Source organism: Charadrius vociferus, unplaced genomic scaffold, assembly GCF_000708025.1.
Source record: "Charadrius vociferus isolate BGI_N301 unplaced genomic scaffold, ASM70802v2 scaffold282, whole genome shotgun sequence".
In the NCBI taxonomy this organism is placed as follows: Eukaryota; Metazoa; Chordata; class Aves; order Charadriiformes; family Charadriidae; genus Charadrius; species Charadrius vociferus.
In genome coordinates, this window is record NW_009647731.1 from 3,836,981 (window position 1) to 3,862,523 (window position 25,543).

The 25,543-nt window shown below is 39.7% G+C and overlaps 1 protein-coding gene across 1 annotated transcript in view; it reads right to left on the reverse strand.

Annotated features, from left to right (window-relative positions):
* Positions 1-25,543, reverse strand: part of SORCS1 (sortilin-related VPS10 domain containing receptor 1) — a 209,801-nt gene that overhangs the window by 161,943 nt on the left and 22,315 nt on the right. Inside the window, exon 3 of the mRNA XM_009881624.1 lies at positions 10,012-10,111. Coding sequence (XP_009879926.1) covers positions 10,012-10,111 — 100 coding nt within the window. The remainder of the gene's footprint in view (positions 1-10,011; positions 10,112-25,543) is intronic.

A 25,543-nucleotide genomic window follows, 5' to 3' on the forward strand; every position in this document is an offset into this window, starting at 1 on the left:
AAGTGGGAATTTTTCAAAACAAAATGATTTTAGCTTTTCACCCCAAAAACATCATTGATTTAACATTAATCTCTTCAAGACAGAAAAACCTTGGATGACTTCAGAAAAAAAAAATGGTTTGAATAGGAATAAGCGCTTTCAATCAATATGAAAGTTTTCTTTCTCTAAATAGCAAAATACATTATTCATAATGTTCTATATGCAATAGAACACTTTGTAAATTTGATTCTTTCTTGTCAAATAATGTGTTAATTTAAATGTTTCTTATCTTTTGAAAATATTCCACCACCTCCAGTTTTTTAACTTCATTGGCAATTTAAGAAAAAGCAACAAAACTATGTATTTGCTCCAAAATCTACGGAAACAGTGGGCCATGCTCAAAACTTACTACAAAGTATTTCTCATGAATCCTCATGTGTCCTTCTTAGCAAATGTATATAAAAACACTGTGAAGGTATTAGTGTGCCCTGAACAATCACCGTGGTCTGATTACCCTCCCCTATCAATGAAACAGTGCTCATGAAACAGTGGTCTAGGGCTTGATCCATTGTGTCACAATACATAGCAAGAACTCCTCCGACAGTTCTTTATGAACATAATTTGGTCTACTCAGCTAACATCAATCTCCCTACACCGCGCTCCGCACTGCCTCCAGTTATTGCCATTATCACTGCTACACTTCCTCAACAGCTTTCTCTCCTTTGCTGTCACTTGTCCCTAAAAAAAAATAATCCTATCTTTAAAGAGCCATTGTCCACAATTCAGTACTTCTGAACATGGTAGAAGAGAATCCTCCACAGGAAAACTGGATTTGTGCAAATGTGTGGGAGACCTGTACCCCCCTGGAAGCCAAGTCCCGGTAATCAGAAGGATAATTCTGTGTGCTCCTACCCCCAGCCTCGCTATGCCATTATTCTCCAAGCTGGACTAGGCATTACATTTTCTTTGCTCCCCAACTTACAGGCCTTTCCTAAACATTTTAATTCTTTTTTTTTCTTTTTTTTTTTTTTTTTTTGCTACTAATGAGAAAGAGGTGGAGTGAGAGGAATCAAAAGACTCAAGAGACAAAAATATGGATTACAGTGCCTTATTTTCAGTAAGTTTTGACCCTTGAATTCCATTTTGTGTTATCTGTGACTCAAGAATATTTTTCCCTCTTCTGGCTCTGGGAAATCCCTCTCTGCCCCTGCAACAAGAAACCTAAACTTTTCACTTAGTAGCACTAAAAGGAAGAAGCTCTTTACAGTTTTTGCAATATTTTTACCATACCAGACACTGAATTATTCCCATTTGCTCAAGAAGCTTGGCTGCTTCCGCTATGACCTGTTACTCTTGATACGATATAAATCATCCCTTATTGGTCTCTAATTCTCATGCTATCTGCATACAAGTCAAATTCCACATTTTCTTAGCAGTAGACAGCTTTCTAATTACATCCATTAATCTTTGCCGTCACTCCCTCTCTCTCTGCATTTACCAATCAGAAGTTTCATAATCAAGAATATTTTTCTTCTCTCTTTTCTTCACTTTCTTCTCCTTGTACTCCAAGTACGGCTAGACAGAAGGTATAACACTCAAGTATCCTGTCATTTAGTCATTCATTTCCTCATAATAACATATCTAGACTACAGAAGGAGTGAGCAATTGCGATCTGCTGGTAAACATGCCCTACATATTGCACTATCTGCTAATTAACAGATACTACAGATGACTTTGTTGCAGGCCTGGCAAGGGAGGGTGAGTTCAGAGCTCCTGTGGTCAATATTCCTACATTGTAATTTTTTTACGTTACCAGTTCCAGTCCCCAACAAACCAGCCATCATATGGTTATGCTGCAGTATCATGCATTTTTTTTCTTTAAGGCCAGCTTCTGAAGTCATATAGTAAACAAAACAATTTCCACGTTTCATGATCAAAGAAGTACATTCATACCACAACACGGCAGAGAAATGATATAAAAGTGAGATTTAGGTATGTATCTTTAAGGGCTCAAAATCCAGAAGGTAAATGAAAACATCCCTGCTGTACGTATTTTTAGTCCAACTTTATGGGACACTGAACAAGCTGATTTTCAACTGCTTGGGGCTAGTTTTTCATAGGAAAAAAAAAACCCACAGTATTACAGCAACTAGGCTTTTTTTTTTTTTTCCTGGTTTAAACAGCCTGTCTTACTTATGGAAATGGATGGAGCTACAAGTTTGACAATAAGACAGGTCTGCCCTGTAGTTAGACACATTCTTGCACTACTATCAATCCCTGCTGCCCATATTTGGGCTGCAACTAACAACATATCATTCCTCTGCTCTCTAAGCTGCTGGCATATATCCTCCCTTGCCAAAAGGGATATCATCTGGTCCAGAATATTCGGTAAATCGCTGATGAATTAAAAAGAGATAAAAGAATCAAAGGACTTTCAACAAGAGATAATCTTGCATAAATTTTGACTGACTAATTTGTAGAAAACATGGGTCAGAGTCAGAATGGAAAGAACACCTTTGAAACCCTCAGCCTGGGTGAATCTTAGCTCTAAAGCTGAATTCCACGGTTCATACTTCCTTATCATTAGTTTCAACACTCCGTGTGCCCTTGGAGACTTCTGTGAGATACAACGGCTTACTGTAGCACTACTTTGAGTGGGAAAATGTCAAAACTGCCACTATTTTTGATAGGCTTACAAGAGCAGCAGCGGAATAAATGGGCTTTGATTTCACTTCATATCCAAGAAGAGATATGGATGTAGAATAATGGCAAGGGCTTTGCGTGTAACGGCTATTGTGAGAGCTGTCATATACTATAGCCATGAATCAGGAAGTTTGGTAGTGAATGCTGCCAGACACCTCAAAAGTCAAAATATTCACTTTGAAAGATGAGACTCTGCCTTCACTTTGTTAATATGGACCAAATGCTTGTTAATTATTGGTTTCCCATGAACTCACTATTAAAGAGTAACAATACACCACCAGCTTTTCAGTCACTGCCACTTTACAGGTCTTCATTGATTCCAGTGAAACTCTAATGAACTGCAGCTGTGTTAGATCATATCCAAAACATATGAAGAACAATCTACCTTCTAAACCAATAAAAAATATTTTGGTTTTATCCTTGTTTTCATATGGGGTGGAGGGCAGAAAAGACAGTCTTCTGAAATGGAAATCAAGTCTATACTTGATTATTCATTGCACAGGGAGAAGCATTAGTCTTAAATCTAAAGATATAAGAAGCAGAAGTGAAAATTGTAATATATGTCTTATAAGGATATAAGACTTTCCAGTCACCAACAATAGTGGCTTGTAATAGCAGTAAACTTACTCCATCACTATTGCTGAACTGCAGAAAATGAAAAATGTCTTAATTCGAGGGGTGAGACATCCCTCTTCCTGTTAGTAGTGAACTGTTTACATATGTATAGTGTTACCAGAAGTCCATTGCACCACTCCTATAGTCTAAGATAATAATTCTGGTCCTTGTAGGTTCAGGACTTCAACTCTTTTCTGATCAGGAGGCAAAATCTTAAGCCAAAACTGCTGAACGAAACAGATGTAGATCACAATATTTAGAGAAAAGATACAGGTGAGGAAGAACCTTTATGTTCTCCCAACTGGAAGATCCTTGGAGAAAAGGCATGTCTAGTGCTATCTACCCCAAACTGCCTACCAGATTAGCAAAACCAGCAGATGAATCCCACCCCACATTCTCTTGATCCCCTCTCTCCAAAATATTCTCTCTGAAGTAAAAGATGAGGCTATGAAGGATCATTATTTGTGGGTCATAGTGCAGGAGATATTTAAACCAAATCTGGGGACTTCTTCATATACCTTCCTGTGCTATATGGGGTTTAATCCAAACAGAAGTTTTCATTTGATGAAATTTATGTTTCAATCTGCACAACACTTCAGTACAAGGTGGTTCCTCCCTTTCAAAAGTTAAGAAAATACTTTCATTAAACATCTCCTTGAAATCTCCTGGGCACTACATCATTTTAAAAGAAACGAAACCACCATTCACATCTGGGAGACAATGCCTTTTTGGTCTCTTATAACTGTCTCTTTGAAGGCAGCACTTACAGCCTGCAGCTAACAAGGACCTTTCCTTCCAAATGAAAAGAGAAGAGCAACAGAATAATTGATTTTATCTCTGCAAGAGTGGACTGCTATAGCACTTTGGGCTATTGGCATGACTGATCGACCGTAGACCCCGGGTCTCCCACCGTGCCTAATTTGCTAAGGATGCCATCCCTTGACAGCCACAGGATCTGGCTCAGTCTACAGTGAGGTGTGCTTAGAGCTCTGCTGAGCTCTTCCCTCTCCCATATAAACTGATGGTCTTCAGACTAGGATTTAGAGAGGCCTACAAGGAAGACACCACTAGAAATAACTGGTTTTCCTCGAGTTAAAAAATCAAGACCTGCTATCACATCAAGACTTCTGAAAGCTTCCATGGTGATGACAGCGCAGAGAGAGGATTTTAAGAAGCGTTTCCAATCTGATTTCAGCAACCGAGGGCAGCAGCTTCTGGAGAAATAGCAATGTCAGGTGGAACTGTTCATCTCTACAGACATTTTCACCAACTCTTAGGAGAGCAGGTGCAAAGGCCAGTGTAAAGCACACAGTTCCAGGTCCTGCCCTTTAGACAACTAGGCAGTTTATGTTCCAGAACCAGAACCTCCCTGAAGCAAATGAACTCCTCTAATACCACAGGATACAAAGTAGCACTCAGTCATTCCCCTTTCAGTTAATAAGGGTAAATTTTCTCCTGTCTTGACTGATAGAATCATTTGCCAGCTGTTCTCTCCACCAATTTCCACCCAATACTACGAAGAACAGAAGTCTGGGCCACCATTCCTTTCATTTGAAACTCATTAATAGAAATGAATTTGAAGTAGTTAGGAATCTGGCCAGCACTGAAACCCATGCAATTATATTTACAATAAATATCCGTTATCTTGGAGCTACACACACAACAGGGCAGCGCTTAACATGCTGTGATAAAGGTGCTAATCGTGACCACTAAATATAAAAAAAAAGGAAGGCATCTGTAATCCATTCATCTTTAGAGAGAAAGAAAAGAGGACAGTGTACTGCACAGCAATTAAAATCTGAACAGTTGGAGGAATAAAGGAAAAATTCAAGGCAGGCCTGCAGAAAGGAAGGGGGAGAGAAAACAAAACAAAACCAAAAAAAACTAACACAAAAATTCAAACCCACAGGAAATATTTGATGGACTAGTCCTATTAATAACATAAAAGTTGCCGGCATATACTATCACCCAGCATTTTATTAATTAACTGGAGATACACAGATACAAGAGGTTTGAAAGTACAAAGAAGGAATGGGCTGCACAAACTGGCTCTTTGCAAAGAACACAGTGTGCTTTGTACAAGGATACTGTGTCTAAATTAGCCAGCAGCACTTTTTGAGTCAAAGAAAACCTCTAGTTAAACCAATTGTAGAGTCCCCACCACCATGTATTCGCTTTTTATTTGCATAGGTCTGTGATTTTCTATGCAATGCTGAAAAGCAACCTATCTGAAAGGCTTCTATAAAGAAAGACCATAAAACTTACTGCATGTGAGTTTCTAGGAAAGTGAACGACAAACTTTAGCAAAAATGGATTTTCAAGATATCAACTTAGATTTCTGTTTTAGTTCAATTTTTAACCCACCAATGCATTATTCCCAAACACTATTTCTTCACGTAGAAGCATTTCAATCAGTTTATTTCCCCTGACAAAGGGCTCTATACACCTAACAAATAAACCAATGTTGACATACCTAAGCCTAGGGATTTATTGCACATCAGGGATTCTCTCTTCTAGAGACTTGTTGACAAACACTCAAACAAGCTCTGTGTCTTTGGCAAGATCCATGCGTTACAATTTTTTTCGCCCCCTGATCTGTGTCATCAGTCATACGACCAGGTAGTGCAGTAATTCAGTGAAAGGAGAGAACACTGAAAAACAGGATTTCCACCTCTCATTGCTAGGGCTTATACATCGCTATGTTACTCACTGTTTACTGCAATCTCCTTAAGAAAACACTGTAATACAGAAAAATACCAAGTAACAGCAATAGGTCATCAGTTTAAATTGTAAATAACGGTTGAATTTGCTCTCATTTTTATTTTCAAAGCACCCTTTTGTTATATGACATTGCCTGCAGTGACTGGTTAAAGGATTTAATTTTGTTCAATAAAGAGACAGAACTGGAACTCAGAAACTTTTAGAAAGAAATCGGCATTCATAGACTGTGGAAAGCTCTGCAAATCCTGTGTATTTATGGCTACGCTTTTTTTTTTTTCTCTAGATGGAGAAGAGCAAATAAATTATAACAAACAATTTATTCAACACATGTTGTTGTTTGTTCTTTTCCAGGATGTGAAAAACATTAGAAATTCGTGAACAAATCTATTAATTATTTGAATAAATCCAATTACATGCATTCTACAGTTCCTTGCTCCAACTGCTCTGCTTTGCAAGGAACAGACAAGACTATGTACAGGATACACTTTGTTTTTTTCATTAGAAGGACACAGTCTTGAGTCAGAAAAGTTCAACATTTGCCTTCTGTTTCAATGGGACTATTCCTAAAAGGTAAATATGTGCTAAAAGGACTTTTTTTTTTTCCATAAGAAGGCAGCTTCAGTAAGTTAAGTACATGCTGGCCCCACTAATGAATCACTGTTTTAGCAAGGTTTCTTGTCCAATAGCTTCAAGATAAAAAATGCACTGTTTCTTTTCCACTACTGAAAAAGCCTTTCCTCTCTGCTAAGGAATGCCATGCAGAACAAAGAACATCGAAGGCTGCAGGTGCAGTCAGAAAAATCACTTACCACATATAACAAATATTTAGGGAACACGCGCTGTTAGCATTTGCCCAGTATTAACTGCAGTGTATAAACCCTTCACACGAACAGTATGAGTGTTATAAAACTGATGGATTTTAGAGTAGTTGAGTCCTTCATTTAAAAAAAAAAAAAAAATGTCTGCAGCTGCCCACCTAGCCCACATTAGTGAAAGAAGATGCAACTTTCAGAATAACCAGAGTTTCTCACGGTGTTAACAGAATTTCAGGGGAAAATAAAATAAAATAAAATAAAAATAATCCAGTCTCAGGATCCATAGGTTTTTGCTGAAAATGTTCTTAGTGGCAAAATTTGTAAATATGTTTCCTTCTGCTTTGCATTCCATAGCAGGTATGATAAAGACCCTGAGTTTTAGTATTTTTGCTTTCACTGCAGAAGTATTTTTAGTGTGGAAGTATAATACAGCTCTACACTCTCTTCCCCAAGTCCTCTTATTCATGGGGGACAAACTAGGTGCTTAAAGTTAAACATTTATTGGAGGAATGGCCTGATGTTCTACAGAAACAGACAGCATAAGCAAGGCATCCAAAAGTTCTCCCTGCAGGCTGAATTCTGCTCCTACTGAAATAAGTTTTGAAAAATTCAATCTTAGACCTTTACATAGGTCCTTTCATCCCAGGTGTTGCAGCTCTCCTCTGGCACTGTCCCATATTGATTATAGGCCAACTTTAGTGCAGTCTACTGCCAGAACGGGCAGTTCCACGCTTCCACCTGAAAGCTTTTTCCTTTCATCTATTTGGTTTTTGAGCTGGAAAGGGATTAGTTTTCAGGCAGATTAGTCCTCGATCCAGCTCACCAGATGGCTACACAAACAAAGGTGGCAGTGGGAGGGAGTGGGAAGGTGCAGCCAGAGGTGGTGAAGGATTTTCAGAGCCAGTATGCACTTAAGTTGGCTTAACATGCTTGCAAAACTTTTAATTTCTTTTTAGGTTTCTTTGCACCACAATAGTTAAGGGATCATGCAGATTTTGCCCAGCTAAAAAAAAAGAAAAGACTTCTTAGTTCTGGAGAACAGTATTATTAATCTCCAACAAACATCAGGCATGCTTATATATAAACCCTCCACATCACAGTTTCTGTGCCAGGAAACCAACCTTTCAAACCTCAAAGCTGAAGGACATTTGAGTGATCTGATAATTTCATTCTTTAGCTTCTAGTGTAAAGCTTCATATCTTCTTCAGGGTCAGCTGCAATTAAATGACATCTCTCCACTAACTTGGGACCATTTAATCCCAGTCCTGACTTTCATCAGGACACTTGGACCCATACTTTTTCTTATTTGTCTCTCCACCTCTACACCTTTTTTGTAGTCTTGTACAATCATAGCAACGTAGGTAGGTATCAGGAACCAATCAGGTGGCATTACAAAGGTAAGTGGTAGCCAACTTTTTTTCTGAGGGTCTTCAAGCAAAACTTAAATTCATCAACATAGGTAAGGACTGGAATTCCAAAGCTACAGTCAGAATACCATTAAGAATCAGAATACCATTAAGAAAGCAATTGATAGCTGTCTTGTTAGGACAACATGAGGCAGCTGCCTGTAGCAAGGAAGAGGAATGCATGATCCCAAAGTCAACTCTAGTTTTATCTTCCAGTATTTGCAAACACCGTTTTACCAGGGGAAGGAAGAAAGTCCTTGAACATCAGTCAAAGATTCCTTGGTGATGAACAAAACATTATTCACAGGCTCAGGTGGGGGAGTAGAGAGTGGGATCAAGTATAACCTGTCATGTGTCTGCACCTCAGCTGGTGGTATGGACTTCCACTTAGAATCAATTGGAGAAAAGTACATGACTTTAGGACACGATTTGCATCATCCTAGGGTCAACTTCTTAACGGGTCAAATGACTCATGCCTAGAAGCGCCTGTTTCTTTTGAACAGAATTAAACATGAACTACAGGAGAACAAAGCTAAGCATTGTCCTCTCTGGTGAGGACAGCTCCCTCTTCCTTTCACAGTCTGTCTCAAAGAATACATAAATGATTCAGTATAATGAAAACAGCATCACAGTGACCTCAAGCTGCCCAAATATACACAGCCTCCTGCAGAGGCGAGTCTTCACTAGCATTTTCTGCTTGTGCAATTCAGCTTTGTTGGAATAACTCGAACTATCCACTAAGGCAGACACCAAGGACAGAAAACTACTCCAGCCAGGTTCATATTCTCTCTTTTTGCTAGAGCAAAAAGCTGCAGTTAGGCCTTCCACCCACTGCGTGCACACTGTAGCCTCGCATCTAATAAATCAAGAGAACAACGGTGTCACCAATGCCATTTATTTAATCACATTTTGACTTTATTTTCATTCTTTTTGTCTGGACCAACATATGAGGAAATCTGAAATGAAATTGCTAGTAATTTGAGGATGATTTAAACTACTTTTTAGTTGCCACACCAAAACACCAGTAGTAATAATAATTGCCTATCACCAAATATGAAAGTTAAACCCTTTTTTAAAAAGCATGCGAAGGAGAGCCTTTAAACATGATACTGTTTACTAGTATATCCATATGCTAGCGTTATATGGGACTGCAAGTCTTCCTCATCATTACGAACTGTGCTTTGTCACCCCCAAATTATAAAAATTTTGTCAAAAATGTGTCTCAAAGACGGCATCAGACTCCTTTTATGAATATGTCAGTGTTATAAATTTTTAGTAAATTGATAGTCAGTAGGGTGCTTGCATGATTAAAACCTTCTGGGCTTTGAAAGGCATTTTCTCTGTAGGAATTTGTAAAATCCTGTTTAGTTCACTATTGGGAGCACTTAAAAGACAAATAATGTTACATACAATCTGGCCACTGCAGAAGCATTTCTGCCGTTTTAATGAGTCTCTCTCACTTTCAGACAACAAGTGATCATCATCCAGAAGGTAATCAAACAATTAAATGCAAGATAACTATTATGCCTATCCTTTTAATGGTCATCTTTTGCTAACATATATTCCCTAAAGTACACTGGTAGGTAGTACAGGTGGTACAAACTGGCATATGTTTTGGTAAAGCTACATATTTTCTCAAGAGGAGAGAAACAGAAAGAGAGAATTTATGACCATTTAAATAATAATACATATTGAAAAAATTGGGAGAGATCACCAGGACAGAAATTGCATCATAAAGTCAAAATGAGCCAACCACATTATCACCTACCTACCTTACGTTTGTTTGTTGGACAAACATACAAGTAGCTCAAAATAGTCTTCAGGCCAACTTTATCATTCAGTTTCTCGTATGTTGTCCCGTAATCTGTTGACCTACAATTCAAAGAGAGATTTCGTAAATACAAACACTTAATCACAAAACCACAAGTCACTTGGCGGCTTTTCAATGTAAGTCATGCTTTACATAGTGGAATGGCTCTCTAGAGCTTTTTGAATGATTCATGTAGTATATAATGATACTTAATTATATACACACAACATCATGTGAGTGCTTATAATCTACATTTAAATTAGATTAGGAAAAATTAAACCAGCATCTTCCCAAAGCATTTTAAAATAAACATGTACAATAAGAAATGCTAAACTCTGCATATAGAAGATGATAATTGTCAGAAATGCCAAACAGCAGACAAGAGACTAAAGTTAACTCATTGTATACTTCAAGCTTAGACTAATTTTGTTAAGAGTCTTTTCTCCACGTATTCCAAAGCATCTGCTCCAGCTGACTGTTCAGTGAAATCGGAATTCAGTTTTTTGCAAACAACATTGATATCCTTTTGAAAACCTAACTACATCAGCATTACACCTACAATTTATAAAGATTTTTTCACTTGGACTAGAAGAAGGTGTAGACACACGTGCTTTATTCTTGCTTTAAGCGTCACCATTCAGTAGAGAAAATAATATATTTCTGATTTGAGGGTTGCCCATAGAGACACTAACTACATGTCTTGGGGAAGAACAGAACAAGTGAACAAACAAGACCATGCAGAGTTCCTGTTATATCTACTCTAAACATGTGACTGGATCCAAGACCAATTATCAGTAAAGGTTTTGTTCATAACACAGCTCATGCTTGCCTGAGTTATGTCCTAATATCCAGGGGATTTAGATAAACAGCCCAAAACAGTACGTCTGGTCTCCACAAATTGCAGAAAAGTGACATTTAAAAGTAACAGACTTTTAAAAATATAACATTTTTGCAAACAATAAATGTGCATCTTGTCTTTAAAATGTTCAAATGAGTCCATACAGAACTGCACTTGCAAGCAGTAACATTAATTTTCCCTTCTGCTAATCACTCCAAAACCAGTCACAGAACGGTAGGAGTTGAAAGGGACCTCTGGAGATCATCTAGTCCAATCCCCCTGCCAAAGCAGGTTCACCTAGATCAGGTTGGACAGGATTGCGTCCAGGCGGGTTTTGAATATCTCCAGAGAAGGAGACTCCACAACCCTTCTGGGCAGCCTGTGCCAGTGCTCTGTCACCCTCAAAGTAAAGAAGTTTTTCCTCCTGTTCTGGTGGAACTTCCTGTGCTCCAGTTTGTGCCCGTTGCCCCATGTCCTGTCGCTGGGCACCACTGAAAAGAGTCTGACCCCATCCTCTTGACACCTGCCTTTAGATATTTATAAGCATTGATGAGAGCCCCTCTCAGTCTGCTCTCTCCAGCTAAACAGACCCAGGTCTCTCAGCCTTTCCTCATGAGAGGTGCTCCAGTCCCTTGGCCATCTTTGTAGCCCTCCACTGGACTTTATCCAGTAGTTCCTCGTCTTTCTTGAACTCGGGAACCCAGAACTGAACACAGTCATTCTAAAGTAAAACTATTTCCAGGTTGTCTCCTGTTTAGGAAACAATGGATAAATTCACAAAGCTATTTACAACGCTTATTGTCTACAATATTTTTTTTGTTTGTGTTTGTTTTTTTGGGTTTTTTTTTTTGTGAGGTGTGGAGGGTGTTAAATTTCTGGATCAGGTTTCACACCTACATTCATACCACAGCTGGGTTTTTCAGATTTTGCAATCAGTACACAAATAAAACAAGAAGGCAGCAGCTTAGGCTTCTACCCATTAAGATCAATTGCACTAAAATGTGGCTTTGCATTAAAGCTGAGTCTTTCTATTCAGGAACTCTTATCAAAACATTTGCAGGTATCTGCCCTCGTTATATAATAATTGACCTATGGCGTAGGACCATAGCGTCTTCCCTGCCCACCCCACCTCCCCTGCAACATCGGCACCCCTGCGCGCATATATGATCTTTGTTGGTTGGAACATTAACATCAAATTCTCATCTGCTGATTGATCTTTCACTTTCTAAGGTCATCTCTCTCAGGAGCACATAGGAGCTGATCGAGGAGGAAGAGATTGTTACGGTTATTCCGTTACTGAATATTCCAGAGATGTTCCAGCATTCAGGTGAAGGCAGCCACAGCAGGATGCTGAACACAGCCCTGCCAAGGACTGCTACTTCACTCTGGTTACTCTTCACTCTGGTTACCCTGTCCAGCTCACCACCCAGCTTTCTCAGAAATTAATATTTCTGTTGTGGTCTGGCTAAAACCCCAAACCCATCCTTTGTAAAGTTCGGGCCGATAAAAACATATAAAGAATGTAAGGACTAAGTCTGACCTGCCGAGTTAGGAAAACATATACTAATGAAATATCTTTATACCAGGGACAGTGATTTCAAAACGGGACCCTTCAAAAGGGGATAGGAGTGAAGAAAATCTGACACATAGAAGGTGCTTTGAAATTGTTAAAGAAAAGCAGCCGGTACCCCTGCCACAGCACAGGCAAACAGATGCCAAAGGCCTATTGCAAATGGTAATCTTAGAATTGCCAGCCATTTCTTACTTCGAAACTCTGTGCAATTATTTTGCATTCATAGCTTTATTTACAGGTAACATTATATTCAGATAGAAGCATGTGCTTCTGCCAACATCTAGAAAAGCAACTTGAAAGACTGGAAAGCTTAGAAAAACGTAATTCATTGCAGATGAAGAAACATGCAAGCAATAAAACGAGCTACTATCGGATCTTACTCTCATTATCATGTTCTAAACTGGTATCCTGGTTTGAGGTAAAACAGGACCAATTTTGTTCATTAACTTTACTTTTTATTCAGGCCTCTTCTGACTACCGAAATTAACAGCATATTGTGCAGACACTGTTTGCTCTCAGAGTGATGAGACCTATGTCTATGGCTGATGCCCACGCATGGTATGCAGAGAGGCTCTTGCTTATACTTATTGCTAAAACACCCAAGGCCAATTATCCAACACCTGGATAATTCATCTGAAAGGACTAAACCCAGGACCTGTAGAGCTGGAAGCATAAAAGTGAAACTCTGTACCTTCTGAAAAGCCACAGCTACTGAAATAACTATATGTAACTGAGTGAACAGTAAGCCCTGTTATATTAGCTCTGGTGTAGACACATATGTTGCAATGCTTTCTCAATTCTTTTTTTTTGGGGGGTGGGTGGGGTGTTTATACGTGTTTCATCAACTTAATTTAAATCCCCATGTAAATTGTTTCACTTCGGTTTGATTTGACTTGGTACAATTACAGGCTAAGTCAAAATAAGACCAGATGAGTTTGACATATGAAGGTATGCAGCGAGGTTTCATATACGTGCAAGTCTAACTAAATATAGAAAAAAAAAAGGTATGTGTTAGGACGCTGTGGATGTTATTGAAATGCAGATAGTACTTAGTAAAAGAATAATATTCAGAAACTGAATATTTAGACTCAATTCTGAACTTCACACCTGTCCCACGGTTTTAGTTGTAATTGCTTCCTTTAAAACCATCCCAAATTTTACCAGTAGCTGTTTATAATCAGACTCCCTACTTTTTCAGTAAATCAGAATGATTTCTGCAAATATCCAAGAAGATAAACATTTTAATTATTACTAGTTCGTTTGACAGTATAAAAAAGTACCAAAAATGCGGGACTGAAGCTCTGCCTTCCCTGAGTAATAAATTAAGACAAAACTAGGAACATGCAGAATAATTTATATTTTGCAAACTATTTGCAAGAAAGTTGACATTTAAATAACTTCATTATTATTCATTGACAGGGCTTTTCCCTCTCCTCCCGTCAGGGTAAATGACATTTCTATTACAGTATTATAATAAACTCCTGCACATTTTAAATAAAGTCACTGAATTCCATTAGTCCACCTACTGTCATGAATATATCTCAATTCATTCCTACCAATATTTCACAACTATAATAGGCATTCTGAATCAACCAGTAACATGAACCCTATGGAAATTTTCTTCTTTCTCAAGAAGCAGACTGAAATTCAGAGGACTGTCAGTTTGAATATATAGATTAAATAAATTCCCTAGCAAGTTGCTGTTTACTCTCTTTTGTTGCAAATTTAAGGTTGTCTGTACTTATTTTACATAAGCTGCTGAAGAATTGAAGAATCAACCAGTTGATTGTTTGGTCAAGGTTTCTTTTGCAACAAGACCTTTCTGGAATGCTCCACGAGAAAAAAGAAAAAAATGACATACAGACTTAAAGCTGTGTAACATCATGTCTCCCGCCTATTAGAGTGTAACTTTTTTCCCATAAGAGACATATGTTAACAGATGAAGTTCCTTGTTATAACACACATAATTAAGAAGCAATCACTTTAATTGGCACCCTTTACTATTTTTTTTTTTCCTTTTTTCCACCAGTTACGCCTGGTATTTACATATTAATGTAACTGCTTCCCCACACACACCTGCACCGTGAGAAGACGAGCTATGTATCATGTCCTCACCATCCTTCCTCCACGGTTTAATTTGCTGCTGCTAACTGGTGTGCGAGTGGCAGCCAGCCCCAGGAGGCAGGACCAGAAGCATCTGTAACGTGGTCAGGGAGCAGCAGAGCAGGGCAGCTTGTCACGACCAGGAGCAGCGTGCAGAGATGGGCTCTACCCTGTTTCTCCTTCTGCAAGCGAATTCACCCCTGGCAGAAGTCAGGTATTTTAAGTAAGAAGCAGCAGCAACTATTAGAACATTTGTTCCAACATCCCGCATACCCACGTTTGCCACCTGGTTTGCCTCCAAAGGAACTGGCCAGTGGAGCACAAGATTTGTCGCTTGCTGTCGTATTAGTCTCCACATGAACAGGTTTTTGGATAGAAGGCTTTCAGATCACAGAAGGCAGAACCACATGTGGAGCCACAGGCTGCATTTACAAAAGGCTTTCACTGAACAAGTTTTTGAATAAAGGAGTAATTAAGACATTAAAAATGATCTTTCAAGTGTGAATGTGAAAAATATTGGAGCTGGTAATTCTGGAGCATATTTGTATTCCTGTGTGCAATGTTTGAAGCCTGTACGTTTGTAAACTCTGCTGTAGAACTGTTGACTTTTGCATTCTTTCATTCTGGGGATCTTCCTAGGTGGAGGTGCTATTCCCTCATCACTTAAATTGAAACTCTTTCCTTTATGGTTTTATAGCCAAGTACTAAAGTTGCCCATTGATTTTTGCCATGCCACCATGTTTCACAAAAGCTAGTAATGTCAAAAGTCTTCTTCAACAGCTCACCATTTAAGTTCACATGTTCTTCCTATTATGCGTTTCACAAGCCATTGATAGATGTCACTTTTCATCTGATGCCTGTTTTGATTTAACTCCTTCATGTGTAACCCTGGTATTTTTTCCAGAAAGTAATGTCTGATCTCAGCTTCTCTCTCAGGCAGGAACTGGTTTTTATCCCATTCTTTATTTTCAAAGAAAGTTACTCTCGCTGTACAAATTACCTTGCTTCACCTGCACGCTTCTCACCACTGGCTGTCTTTCCAATGTGTTGTATAAATTCTCTAAGGCCTTGCCCATTTCTAATGGGAACTGTTTGCCTAGCTCATGGAGACTGACACATTTTGAGGGGAGTTTTACATCTCCACACTAACGAGCAATTGCAAGATGTAGACACAGTAAATCTTCTGTCCTTGGACAGTTTCCATACAGAAAAGAGGCAGACCTTACCCTCATTTGTGCAAGTTTCTCTTCCAAGGTCGCCCTCTGAATGACTATCGGTCCCCTCCAGCACACAGGTTATCACATCAGAAAGTCTGGGGAATTTTTCCTGGGGATTTTTTTAAGGCAGAACACAGGATTTTTATTTAAAACTGCTGTATCCCACTGAGCAGCCCCGGCCTTTCAACACTGAACTGATGCGTGTCCCCAACACATTGCCTTTCTTCAGCTCGGGACCAGCCAAAATGCATCTTTATGCCTTCCTCGGCCTCCTCTTCCTCACTATATTAACGAATCTTGGCTGATTTTTAGCTATAGCTCATTTGCTTTAAGCGGGTATGAAGCTAAAGTGAAGCTAGTTCAGAGAGGGATTTTTGCCTTCCTAAGAGTTTGGTTCAAGAGGGCGGTATGAAGTGGCCTGACAGCAGTGACAAGCCAAAGAGTTGGTTAGCATTTCTTTAAACGCCTGCAATGGCACTGCACATGTCACAGCACTAAAACACTTCAAATTTACCCTGGCAGGTTGAAATTAACTTTTAAAGACCTCTCCAGGGTAAAGAAAAAGAAGAGATTTCAACACTCAAGGGACCCATATGTCTCAGTCCCTAAGCGAACGCATTCCTGATGACTTTTTTTCCATGAGGCCCTCAGCAGGCTGGCAAGTAGTACTGTTCCCCCACTGTCTAGGTGGGAAAGACTAGATAACTAATCCTACATTTGAAGGAAGCCTGTGACAGAGCCAAATGCAAGTCCCCTCAGGCTCCGTCGACTTCCCGCTCCATCCTGACAGCATAGGTTTTCTGGGGTTTTGTGTGTGTAAAGAAGGATTGGAAAGAGCCTTAATATCAGTGTCGAAAGGAAGAAATACAAAATTAAATACAGTTCAAATGTGCATTTTAAAACAGATTTAAGCCTCCATTTTGAAAATGGCTTGCTTCCAGTTTGAGTTGTGACTGCAAGTTTTACTAGAAATTAAGTTATGAATTTTTATATTAGTTTATTGAAATGTGTATTTTTTTCCCTTATGGAAAGAATATTCTTATCACAAAATAAAGTTTCCCATGTACAGAAGCCATCAAAAAGACTTGGGGGATGTGAGAGGGTAAAAAACTTATGAAGAAACAATAGGAAACTATGAAATTGACGTTTCTCTGCATAATCAGTGAAATTAATTCAATTTTCTTCTTCTCCTTTTTAATCAACTTTTATTTGGAGTAATCTAAATGAACAGAAATATACACACTCAAATTTCTTGCAATTTTTGGCTTAATATAGCTCAGCTGATTATTGCTATAAATAATTTAAAGATGTGACAAGCAGTAGAAGCAGCTCGTATTTTGTCAACCCATCCAGAGCTTCCAGATTGCATTGCATAGTTATTCAATATCTTACCCAAATCAGAAATGGGGGGCGGGAGGGTGTGGGTTGGCAGGAGATGTTACCTACAGGTGACCCAGATGAGTTGTTTATTTCCCCTTAAAATAATGGTTAAAGAGAAACAAATTTGGCTAACTTGCCTTCACTGCTATTTCAGTTGAGAGTTAGTAACTCAGGTTAGCAACCTAAGCAGGGAATACCTATCCCTCCATCTCTGTCTGTCTCTATCATATCCAAAGTAAGGACCATCCATCCCTTTGCATATATTTAGTGAAGACCCTGCCAGAATCTGTAGCCATGTGGCTAAACCTCCACCTGCTGATGCCAGTTGTAGGCATAGGTCACCATTTTATAGCCATCTGCACTCTTATTATCATCTGGGGCTGTCCTGAGCACACATGTGGGTTTCGGAACAACCAACCATTTATGGGCTTCAGCAAGCTGCACCTTTCACCATACAACACATCTTCTGTACCTTTCACAAGCCAAGTAGAAGGAAAACCTTTTGCAATTTGGAAAGTTTTAGGAAAACAAGTAGTAGTTCAATATGTCTGAGGCTCTGAATCCTTCTGTCAAGATTTACTGGAATTTGGTCAATAGCTTCAGAAGTCATCGGGGATGATGATTGTGGGAATCTTCCAGCAGGACAGAAGACAGGTCGTATAGGATAAAGGGAAGCTGTCTAATCAGGGTGATGTTATTTCTTACTCTGTTCTATGTCAGGGAAGAGGTGAAAGGAAACAGTCAATTATGATGAACACGCAAGTGTTCCCAGTTGAACAAGACAGAAGAGCAAACCTACTAACACCATAGTGCACCGAGTAAGGCAGCAGCAAGACTTTTGACTGTTGAATGCAATGACTGGAAAAGAATTCTGGGTAGGACGTGAATGCTGACCACACTGAAAAGATTGAAAGTTCACAGAAACTTAGAAGTCTCTCCAATTGCCCAAGCAGAGCATGAGGCCCTGTGAGTCCTGTACATGCCTTTTTTGTCCCCTGAAAGCTTGGAAGAATTGTGCTGAATGGGCTTAGGCACTCTTTTCCTGAAATCAGAATGATTCCACCAGGATTGATCCACACTGTGCCCTGCTACGATGCAAACCTTATCCCTCTGTGAAATGCTAGAAACTAATTCACATCTATCCTGCTAAAGCATTGTATTCTTTGCAGTGATCAATCACACCTGTATTGTTTATGGTGAGCAACCCTTAGAACAAACTAGCCCATGTCGCACACCCAGGTTCTTCTTGGAGACACCTAGTAAATTCACTGGAAATGAAAACCTAGGGAAGAGACAGTATGTGGCATAGATCATCAAAAATAAAGTAGAGAATCAAAAGTAAAATAATGTAAAGCCAAAACACCAATGTGGATATATCTAACTGCTTCAGCTCTGGTGAAACATGTGTCCCATTGCATAGTATCTCTTCAGATCCTCCCGTCTTATTGAACTAGCCATGGGACAACATTAACTCAGATCAAACTTTCATGTTTAACAATCCAGAGGTATCTTGTGCTTGCAAGCTGGCATGAAAGGGCTTTTTTTATACCTGTTTCTGTTGCCACTGCCTTTTTCAGCAGAAGTAACATTCCACTGTATTGTGGAGTTGGGCTTTTTTATCTTCAGGCTTCAGAGAAATTGCTCACCTCACCTGGAGTACTGTAACCAGCTCTAGAGCCCCCAACATATGACAGACATAGACCTGTTGGAGAGAGTCCAGAGGAGGACCAGAAAGATGATGAGAGGGCTGGAATACCTCTTCTATGAAGACAGGCTGAGAGAGTTGGGGACGTTCAGCCTGGAGAAGAGGAGGTCCCTTCCAGTACCTAAAGGGGGCCTACAGGAAAGATGAAGAGGGACTTTTTATCTGGAATTGTAGAGATACAATGAAGGGTAACAGTTTTAACCTGGAAGAGGGTAGATTTAGATTAGATATTAGGAAGAAATTCCTTCTTGTCAGGGTGGTGAGACGCTGGCCCAGGTTGGCCAGAGAAGCTGTGGAGGCCCCATCCCTGGAGGTGTTCAAGGCCAGGTTGGATGGGGCTTTGAGCCCACCTGGTCTAGTGGGAGGTGTCCCTGCCCATGGCAGGGGGGTTGGAACTTGATGATCTTCAAGGTCCCTTCCCACTCTAACCATTCTATGGTTCTATGATTCTATGGATACCCAAGAAAAACCCAAGAACAAACGCTTCAGGAGAAAAAAAAAAAAAAAAAAAAAAAAAAAAGAGAGACCAAATTTGGATTAGATGGGCATGATAAAATCCATATTCAGATTCCTCACTCCACCTGCTGATCAGGGGTCAGATCCTGATCACACTCTCATGTAAATCCAAAGGATTTACTACAGAGATGCACCACCATAAACATAGAACTGGAAAGCATGAATGATCAACTCCTCCTGGCTTGGAAGCAGCTGCTTCCAGGAAATCAGAAGGATCTTTGCTGTTAGAATGCAAGACGTCAAGATTTTTCTTTCAAGTATACAATTCCTAACTTTTTGTGTGAAAACTAACGCACTGAGATTCAACTGCACTCTGCCCTGAAAGTACGTTCTATGCACCGTTTTGCAGAAATGGACTGTAAAACCACGGCTTTGCTGTGGACAATCCCATTTTGCGGGCCACAGCTACATTCTGAAATTCCTCTCAAACAGTGCTGTGCTAAATGACCACTTGCAGGATTAGCTCTGGGAAAGGACATGGGATGCCTAGCATTTCCTCCGTCCCTGTCTAAATTCACAGCACTGTTTTTCAATATTTTTTCCATTTTCCATCACACCATTATTTTCAATGAAGGAGCAGACCCTGAAAAAAGAAACAAAAGTTTTACTAGGCTTGTTCCTTGCTACCTTAGGGAAATTTTTGAGAATCAGTGGACTACACTGCTCCAGAAGATATCCTTATCCACATGACTTGTTTGTCAAAACAAACAAGGAGGCTAAGATGCAAATTTCCACCCTTCCTTCATCAGCATATTCTCCAGCAGGTAACACTGCAACTCAAAATGAAGCCATTCCCATAGGCCCAGTCTGACTAAAGGCTTATGGCTATCAAAAAAAAAAAAAAAAAAGCTTAGCTGTGATGCATATTAAAGTTGTTCTTCCTTACATTTAAATTAAAAGATGCCTTTTAAATTAGAAGAATTGAGAATGACTAATGATTCTTCTTGCCATATGTTTACATGGGGCATACTGACATCACCGCACTCTTAATGCCAAATTCTTGCTTATAAAGTGGCTCTTTGAGTGTTGCATCTTTCCATTTCCACCATAGTCTGGTGTAAATCACACAAATAGCTAGGACTGTAGCCCAGTAATCATCACACTATTAACTTTCTAATTGATGGTAATGGCCAGAATAAATTTCAGGCACCCCAAGGGGTGGTTAATGGATTTTGTAGCTTGAGGGCAGAGCAACAGGAAGCTTTTCCATTAATCAGTGAGATGAGACAACTATACATGCCCTACACTCCCCACCCCATCATAACACTGAGGTCATTGCAGCTTTGTTGAAAAGGTGGGTGTTGCTGGGCAAAAAAAAAACCCTCACAGCGGGCTGAGCTCAGTTACGAGATTTGATATAGTAGCTCAGCAGAGCTATGTTAGCATCCGTAGTCATGTTATACATCCAGAAAACTGCCTCAGCCCATCTCCAATTAAGAGCAAGAAGGAGTTTTATCATGTCATAAAAATGTTGCAGGTCTTCTCTGGCTTTTAGTACGTACCCTGCAGAAGAGGCTTTCTAACTAGCACCGTCCAAGCATTTGCAACACAAAATGCAATCTTAGTTCTGCCCTGCCAGTGCAAATCAACAACCAGAAAGCTTAAAAGATCCAGACAGCCCAAGACTTATTTTCAAAATCATCGTCCAAGCCCCTTGGTTGTTATAATGGAGTAGCTCCCAAGCACCAGCAGCATTTTAAACCCAGCTAAAAACATGCCTCATGCATTAATTTATATTAAAGTTTGTTGGAAGATGGAATTCCCATCTTTTAGGCAATGCTAACAATTTATATATATATTTTTTTTTTTCCCTGTTTTTAACTATCATGATTCCAAAATCTGGATAGAATAAGAATGGAACAAAAGAGATTAAGCAAAAAAAAAAAAAAAAGACTTTTTCATCCCACTAATATCAGCATTACCATTATCCATTCAACTGAATATTTTATAATACAGTCTGGCTGTCACCCCACAGGAAAAAAGCTCAAATGAAACAAGGAGAAAAATCAAAATGAAACACACTTTCAGTTTCAAATCATTCTGACATTTTCTGTCAAGATTTCGTTTCTAAAATATTGCAAAAGATTTATCTAATTCTGCATTTCCCAGCAGAAAATTGTTACGCTGAAAAGGTTTCAATTAGTTCTCTAAGCCCTAGTAACGAACAGGCTAAGTTGTTAGCTAGAACGTTACTCTATCTCATCACCTAAGAAAGAATTTTTTGTAGTTGGATTTAAAAGCTGTGCTAGTGGATTACTGTACCCAAGAATCACTAATTAATACTTTAAAGCAGGAAAATATAATGAGTGTTACTTTTTGTCTTTTTAAAATCATTTGAATGATGCAGCTGTACCGTTTGTGTCAGTTTCAAATATCATACATCACCCAAAGCCACGAAGCTTTATTTTTTCCTGTTGGTTGGTAGAAGCATATTTATCACTCTGTATCTCAAGGTTTGGTGGGGTTATAAAGCTTGCTATTTATAGCTACTCTTGGGGTATCAAGCAAGTGACAGTAATTTGTTCCTTTGACATCTAACCTTAGGTCAATTCCAGTAGCAAAAGATGGATTTTTACAGGAAATGAAATGAAAGTACACAGCAGAAGATTAATACCATTTCCTAGGCTTGAGGAGAATGCATGCTCCCAGTCACTCTGCAGAAAAAATGGTCAGGACTATGCACTGCGTATTGAGAATAGAGAAAGATATGGTCAAGGTGATGTGTTCAGTCTATTAGGGAGCTGATCCACTGGCATTTGTGCATAGAGGAATCTCAGGCTGGTAGTCTAGAAATGAGCTCAGCTCTTCTGGTTCTTTGATTTTGAAAGTCATCTTTAAGTCAGTGCCAGCTACAGATAAAATGGGATCTTGCTTTTATGTTACTGGTAAATGATAAAAGAACGTTAAAGCTAGGCTGTAAATTCCATATCAGAGACATCTTGCACAAGATCAAGTTACCATTTTGCCCTGTATTGCAAAAACATCTTGTATTAATTACATTTTCTGTTTGAGGGAAAGTAAAGACTGCAGATTGAATCATCTTGAAAAGATTCCTTGATACTAAAATCCTTACTGGGCCATATTCATCTTTTACTCACAACTTATACACAAGTGCCTTTAAAAAAAAAAAAAAAAATTGACCAGAAGATTTTTTCCCTCCTCCCTAAGCCACCGGTTTTTAATTTATTTGGAATTAAAATTATAAGAAAGGTCTTTCCAAAGCTGTGGGTGCGTAAAGACATTAATTATACAATCCAGTCATTAAAATAATACTACCAACAGGAACTCAGCCAAGTACGTGAGAGGTCCTTCTACTTTCTTATAATAGACTTACCCTCAGCCACCACCAATTCCCTTAAAAAAAGGTGTGTCTTCCAACAGGCTCAGAAAGTCATCATATTTCAGCTTTGCTGACCCCCAAATCTCACGTGTGACAGAAGAGCCATATAAACCCCCAAATTTATGTGTAATGCCAAAGCCTACCTCCAACAGAGTCCACCACTTGCAGGCATACAGCTGCTCTATGCTAACACAATCGTGCAACGACTACTGCAATGGACTCAATTGGGCCACAATACGTGTCCCCTACTGGACAGTGGGCAGGTGGTGGTATGCATTATACGTGCCCGCTCATATTCCTGTCATAGGAAGTTGAGGTGGTGTTAGTGGGAAAGAAGATAATCTATCATACATCATATGTTGGACAGACAAGATCTTAGTGTTTACTTCCAGGCTGGGAGCAACACAGCCTACTTAACTCTTAACCCAAAGAAGAGCTTATCTGGCTATATTTATGTAGTATTATGTAGTGCCAAGGGGAAGTGCTCTACGTCCCAGAACAGCTGGAAAAAGTCATGTTAATTTCACCTGTGTGGAAGCCAAGTCTCATAGAACAAGTGTTATTAATTACAAAAGGTTTAAATTTGTACTTTGAATCACAAAGGTCACACAGCTACATAAAGATAACATCCTCAAAAAGAACCTTCATAAGTCCCCGGACATTTGTCTGGGAGATGCTTGCCAAGTCCTGTCCTTCTGCTTGATGGAAAAGCACTGATAAATGCCCATAAGTGGAAGGTCTTCAATTTAGTTTTGATTTATTAGGGCCCAATTAGAACAGACCCTTTAAGTAAGAGTCGCCAGAACAGCTGAACACTGGAACTGTCCTGCTGGATGGTGGGGAAAGAAAGGAGGCCAGAACGGATGCAAGACGTTAACTGTGGTGGTTCAACTGGGGAGCAGACATTCCTCTATCACAGGTATACCCAGAAACCCACTTGCAGCACTGTCTACGCACACACATGCCCCTACCACCTATCAAACAGCCTGCCGGAAATCTGATAATTTGTTGCTTAAAGGCCCAGGAGCAGGTGACATAAGACCAGACAACTGACCAATCCTTCTAGGTCTCCACAGATCAAACCCCTGCCAAAAATGCACTGAATCCCCCCTCTCCAGTGGATTAGAATTGGAGCACTAGAAATACACTAAAAAGTAGTCAGTGATTTTTCACTGCTTCAGAATAAAGTTCCCTGTTCAGCCCATCTAATCGTTGGGTGAATAAGGCACCTTAACCTTCATATCATGAGTGGCTTTTCCTATCTCCATCCTCTTCCCCCTGTTTTAAAATTTATGGTTACCATTTAGGCTGATTTCAATTTCCATTAATAATATGTGCAACTGATGTACATTTAAGTGAATTTAATCATGTTGCAGTGACAGGTTTAGCTTAAAGCGGGGCTTCACTTAGAACTATCAAGTAAATTTCTCTTGAAAAGGTCAGTTTAACATTTAACGGGAGGGCCCATTCCAGACAAATTAGAATTTGCTCCACTTGTTTCGAGTGCAAACACTTTTCAAGCCGGCTTCAACAGAGGCATGTCAATCAAAAGAGAAGAGTGTCAGGTGCCCATGGGAGAAGGGTCACTGATGCCTCCATACACGGCCAGCCTGAAGGCTGCCCGGACACATGGGCAAAAAAAAAAAGGAGCCAGACCACACCGTAGCAAGTAGGGAAGGCAGAGCTGGAAGGGTTTAGGCAAGCCCCCGACAAGTCGGACTTCTCATTTCTAATTGCTGCAGCAATGGGAATACTATGGCGACAGGTCATTGCACATGTGTCCCGTGAAGATTTATTATTACTCCTGTGCCTGGCAGAGGCAGTGCAGCTTTCCAGGACAGCAGCAACAAAAGCAGAGAGGTGGTATCTGTAGTGCTGTCTCAGTGGCAACCTCAGCAGTAGCCCAATTCCCCTATAGCTGGAGCTGGTCCTGCCTCCAGCCTAGGAAGACAAGTGCCCTGCAGCACTCACCCAGACAGCTCTTCCGCAAGATAGTTTCTTTATTTAAAGTCTTCACAGCAGTATTACCGTAAGTCCTGAGTGGATCACATGTGGCAGGTACTGCCTCCCTGCTCTGGGTGGGAGAGAAAACCAGTACCCATTTGTTTTGTTTTGTTTTCACCAGGACACTTCTCCAGAGCTCTGGTTAAACCACTATGACAAGACAGGAAAATTTTCTGCCCTTGCTGGAGCCACCCTCAGCAGCACAATCTCTCTAATTTTACTCAGTCTTTGTCAGGGGACCACCTCATAGTCACAGGTTCCCAAGTTTATACTACTGCAACATATAATGTAGCATCAAGTCAGTCAAGTTTCCCAGCTCCAATCTCATATTACCACTGAGAGTTCAAACTGACAGTACCGTAGGCAATTAACACACCTCCCCTGCTTTTAATTTGTTTTCTGATATATTTTTGATATTCTGCTTAATTTTATGGCGTCTGATTCCTGTAACAGAAAAGAGAGGGAACAAGCTATCTCTGCTGTCCTTCCTGATTTTACAGGTCTCTGACATAACCCCCTTAGTTGTCACTTTCCAGACCAAGGATTCCTGGTCACCTCAATCATTTCTTCCACACAAATCACTCCATACCTTGGCCCAATCCTTTCTGCTTTTCCCTGAACCTTCCCTACTTCTAACATACTCTCTTTGAAATAAGATTGACCAAACCAGACACAAAACAATATTCCTGTTACTATTGTATGGTTATTGAATCAAGACCTCAGTTCTTGAGTTTCACTACTTACAAGAGCCTCAGGATGAACCTACTGCCATGCAAAAAGTGGTCCATAGCCACTTAACTGATGTGAATCACACATCT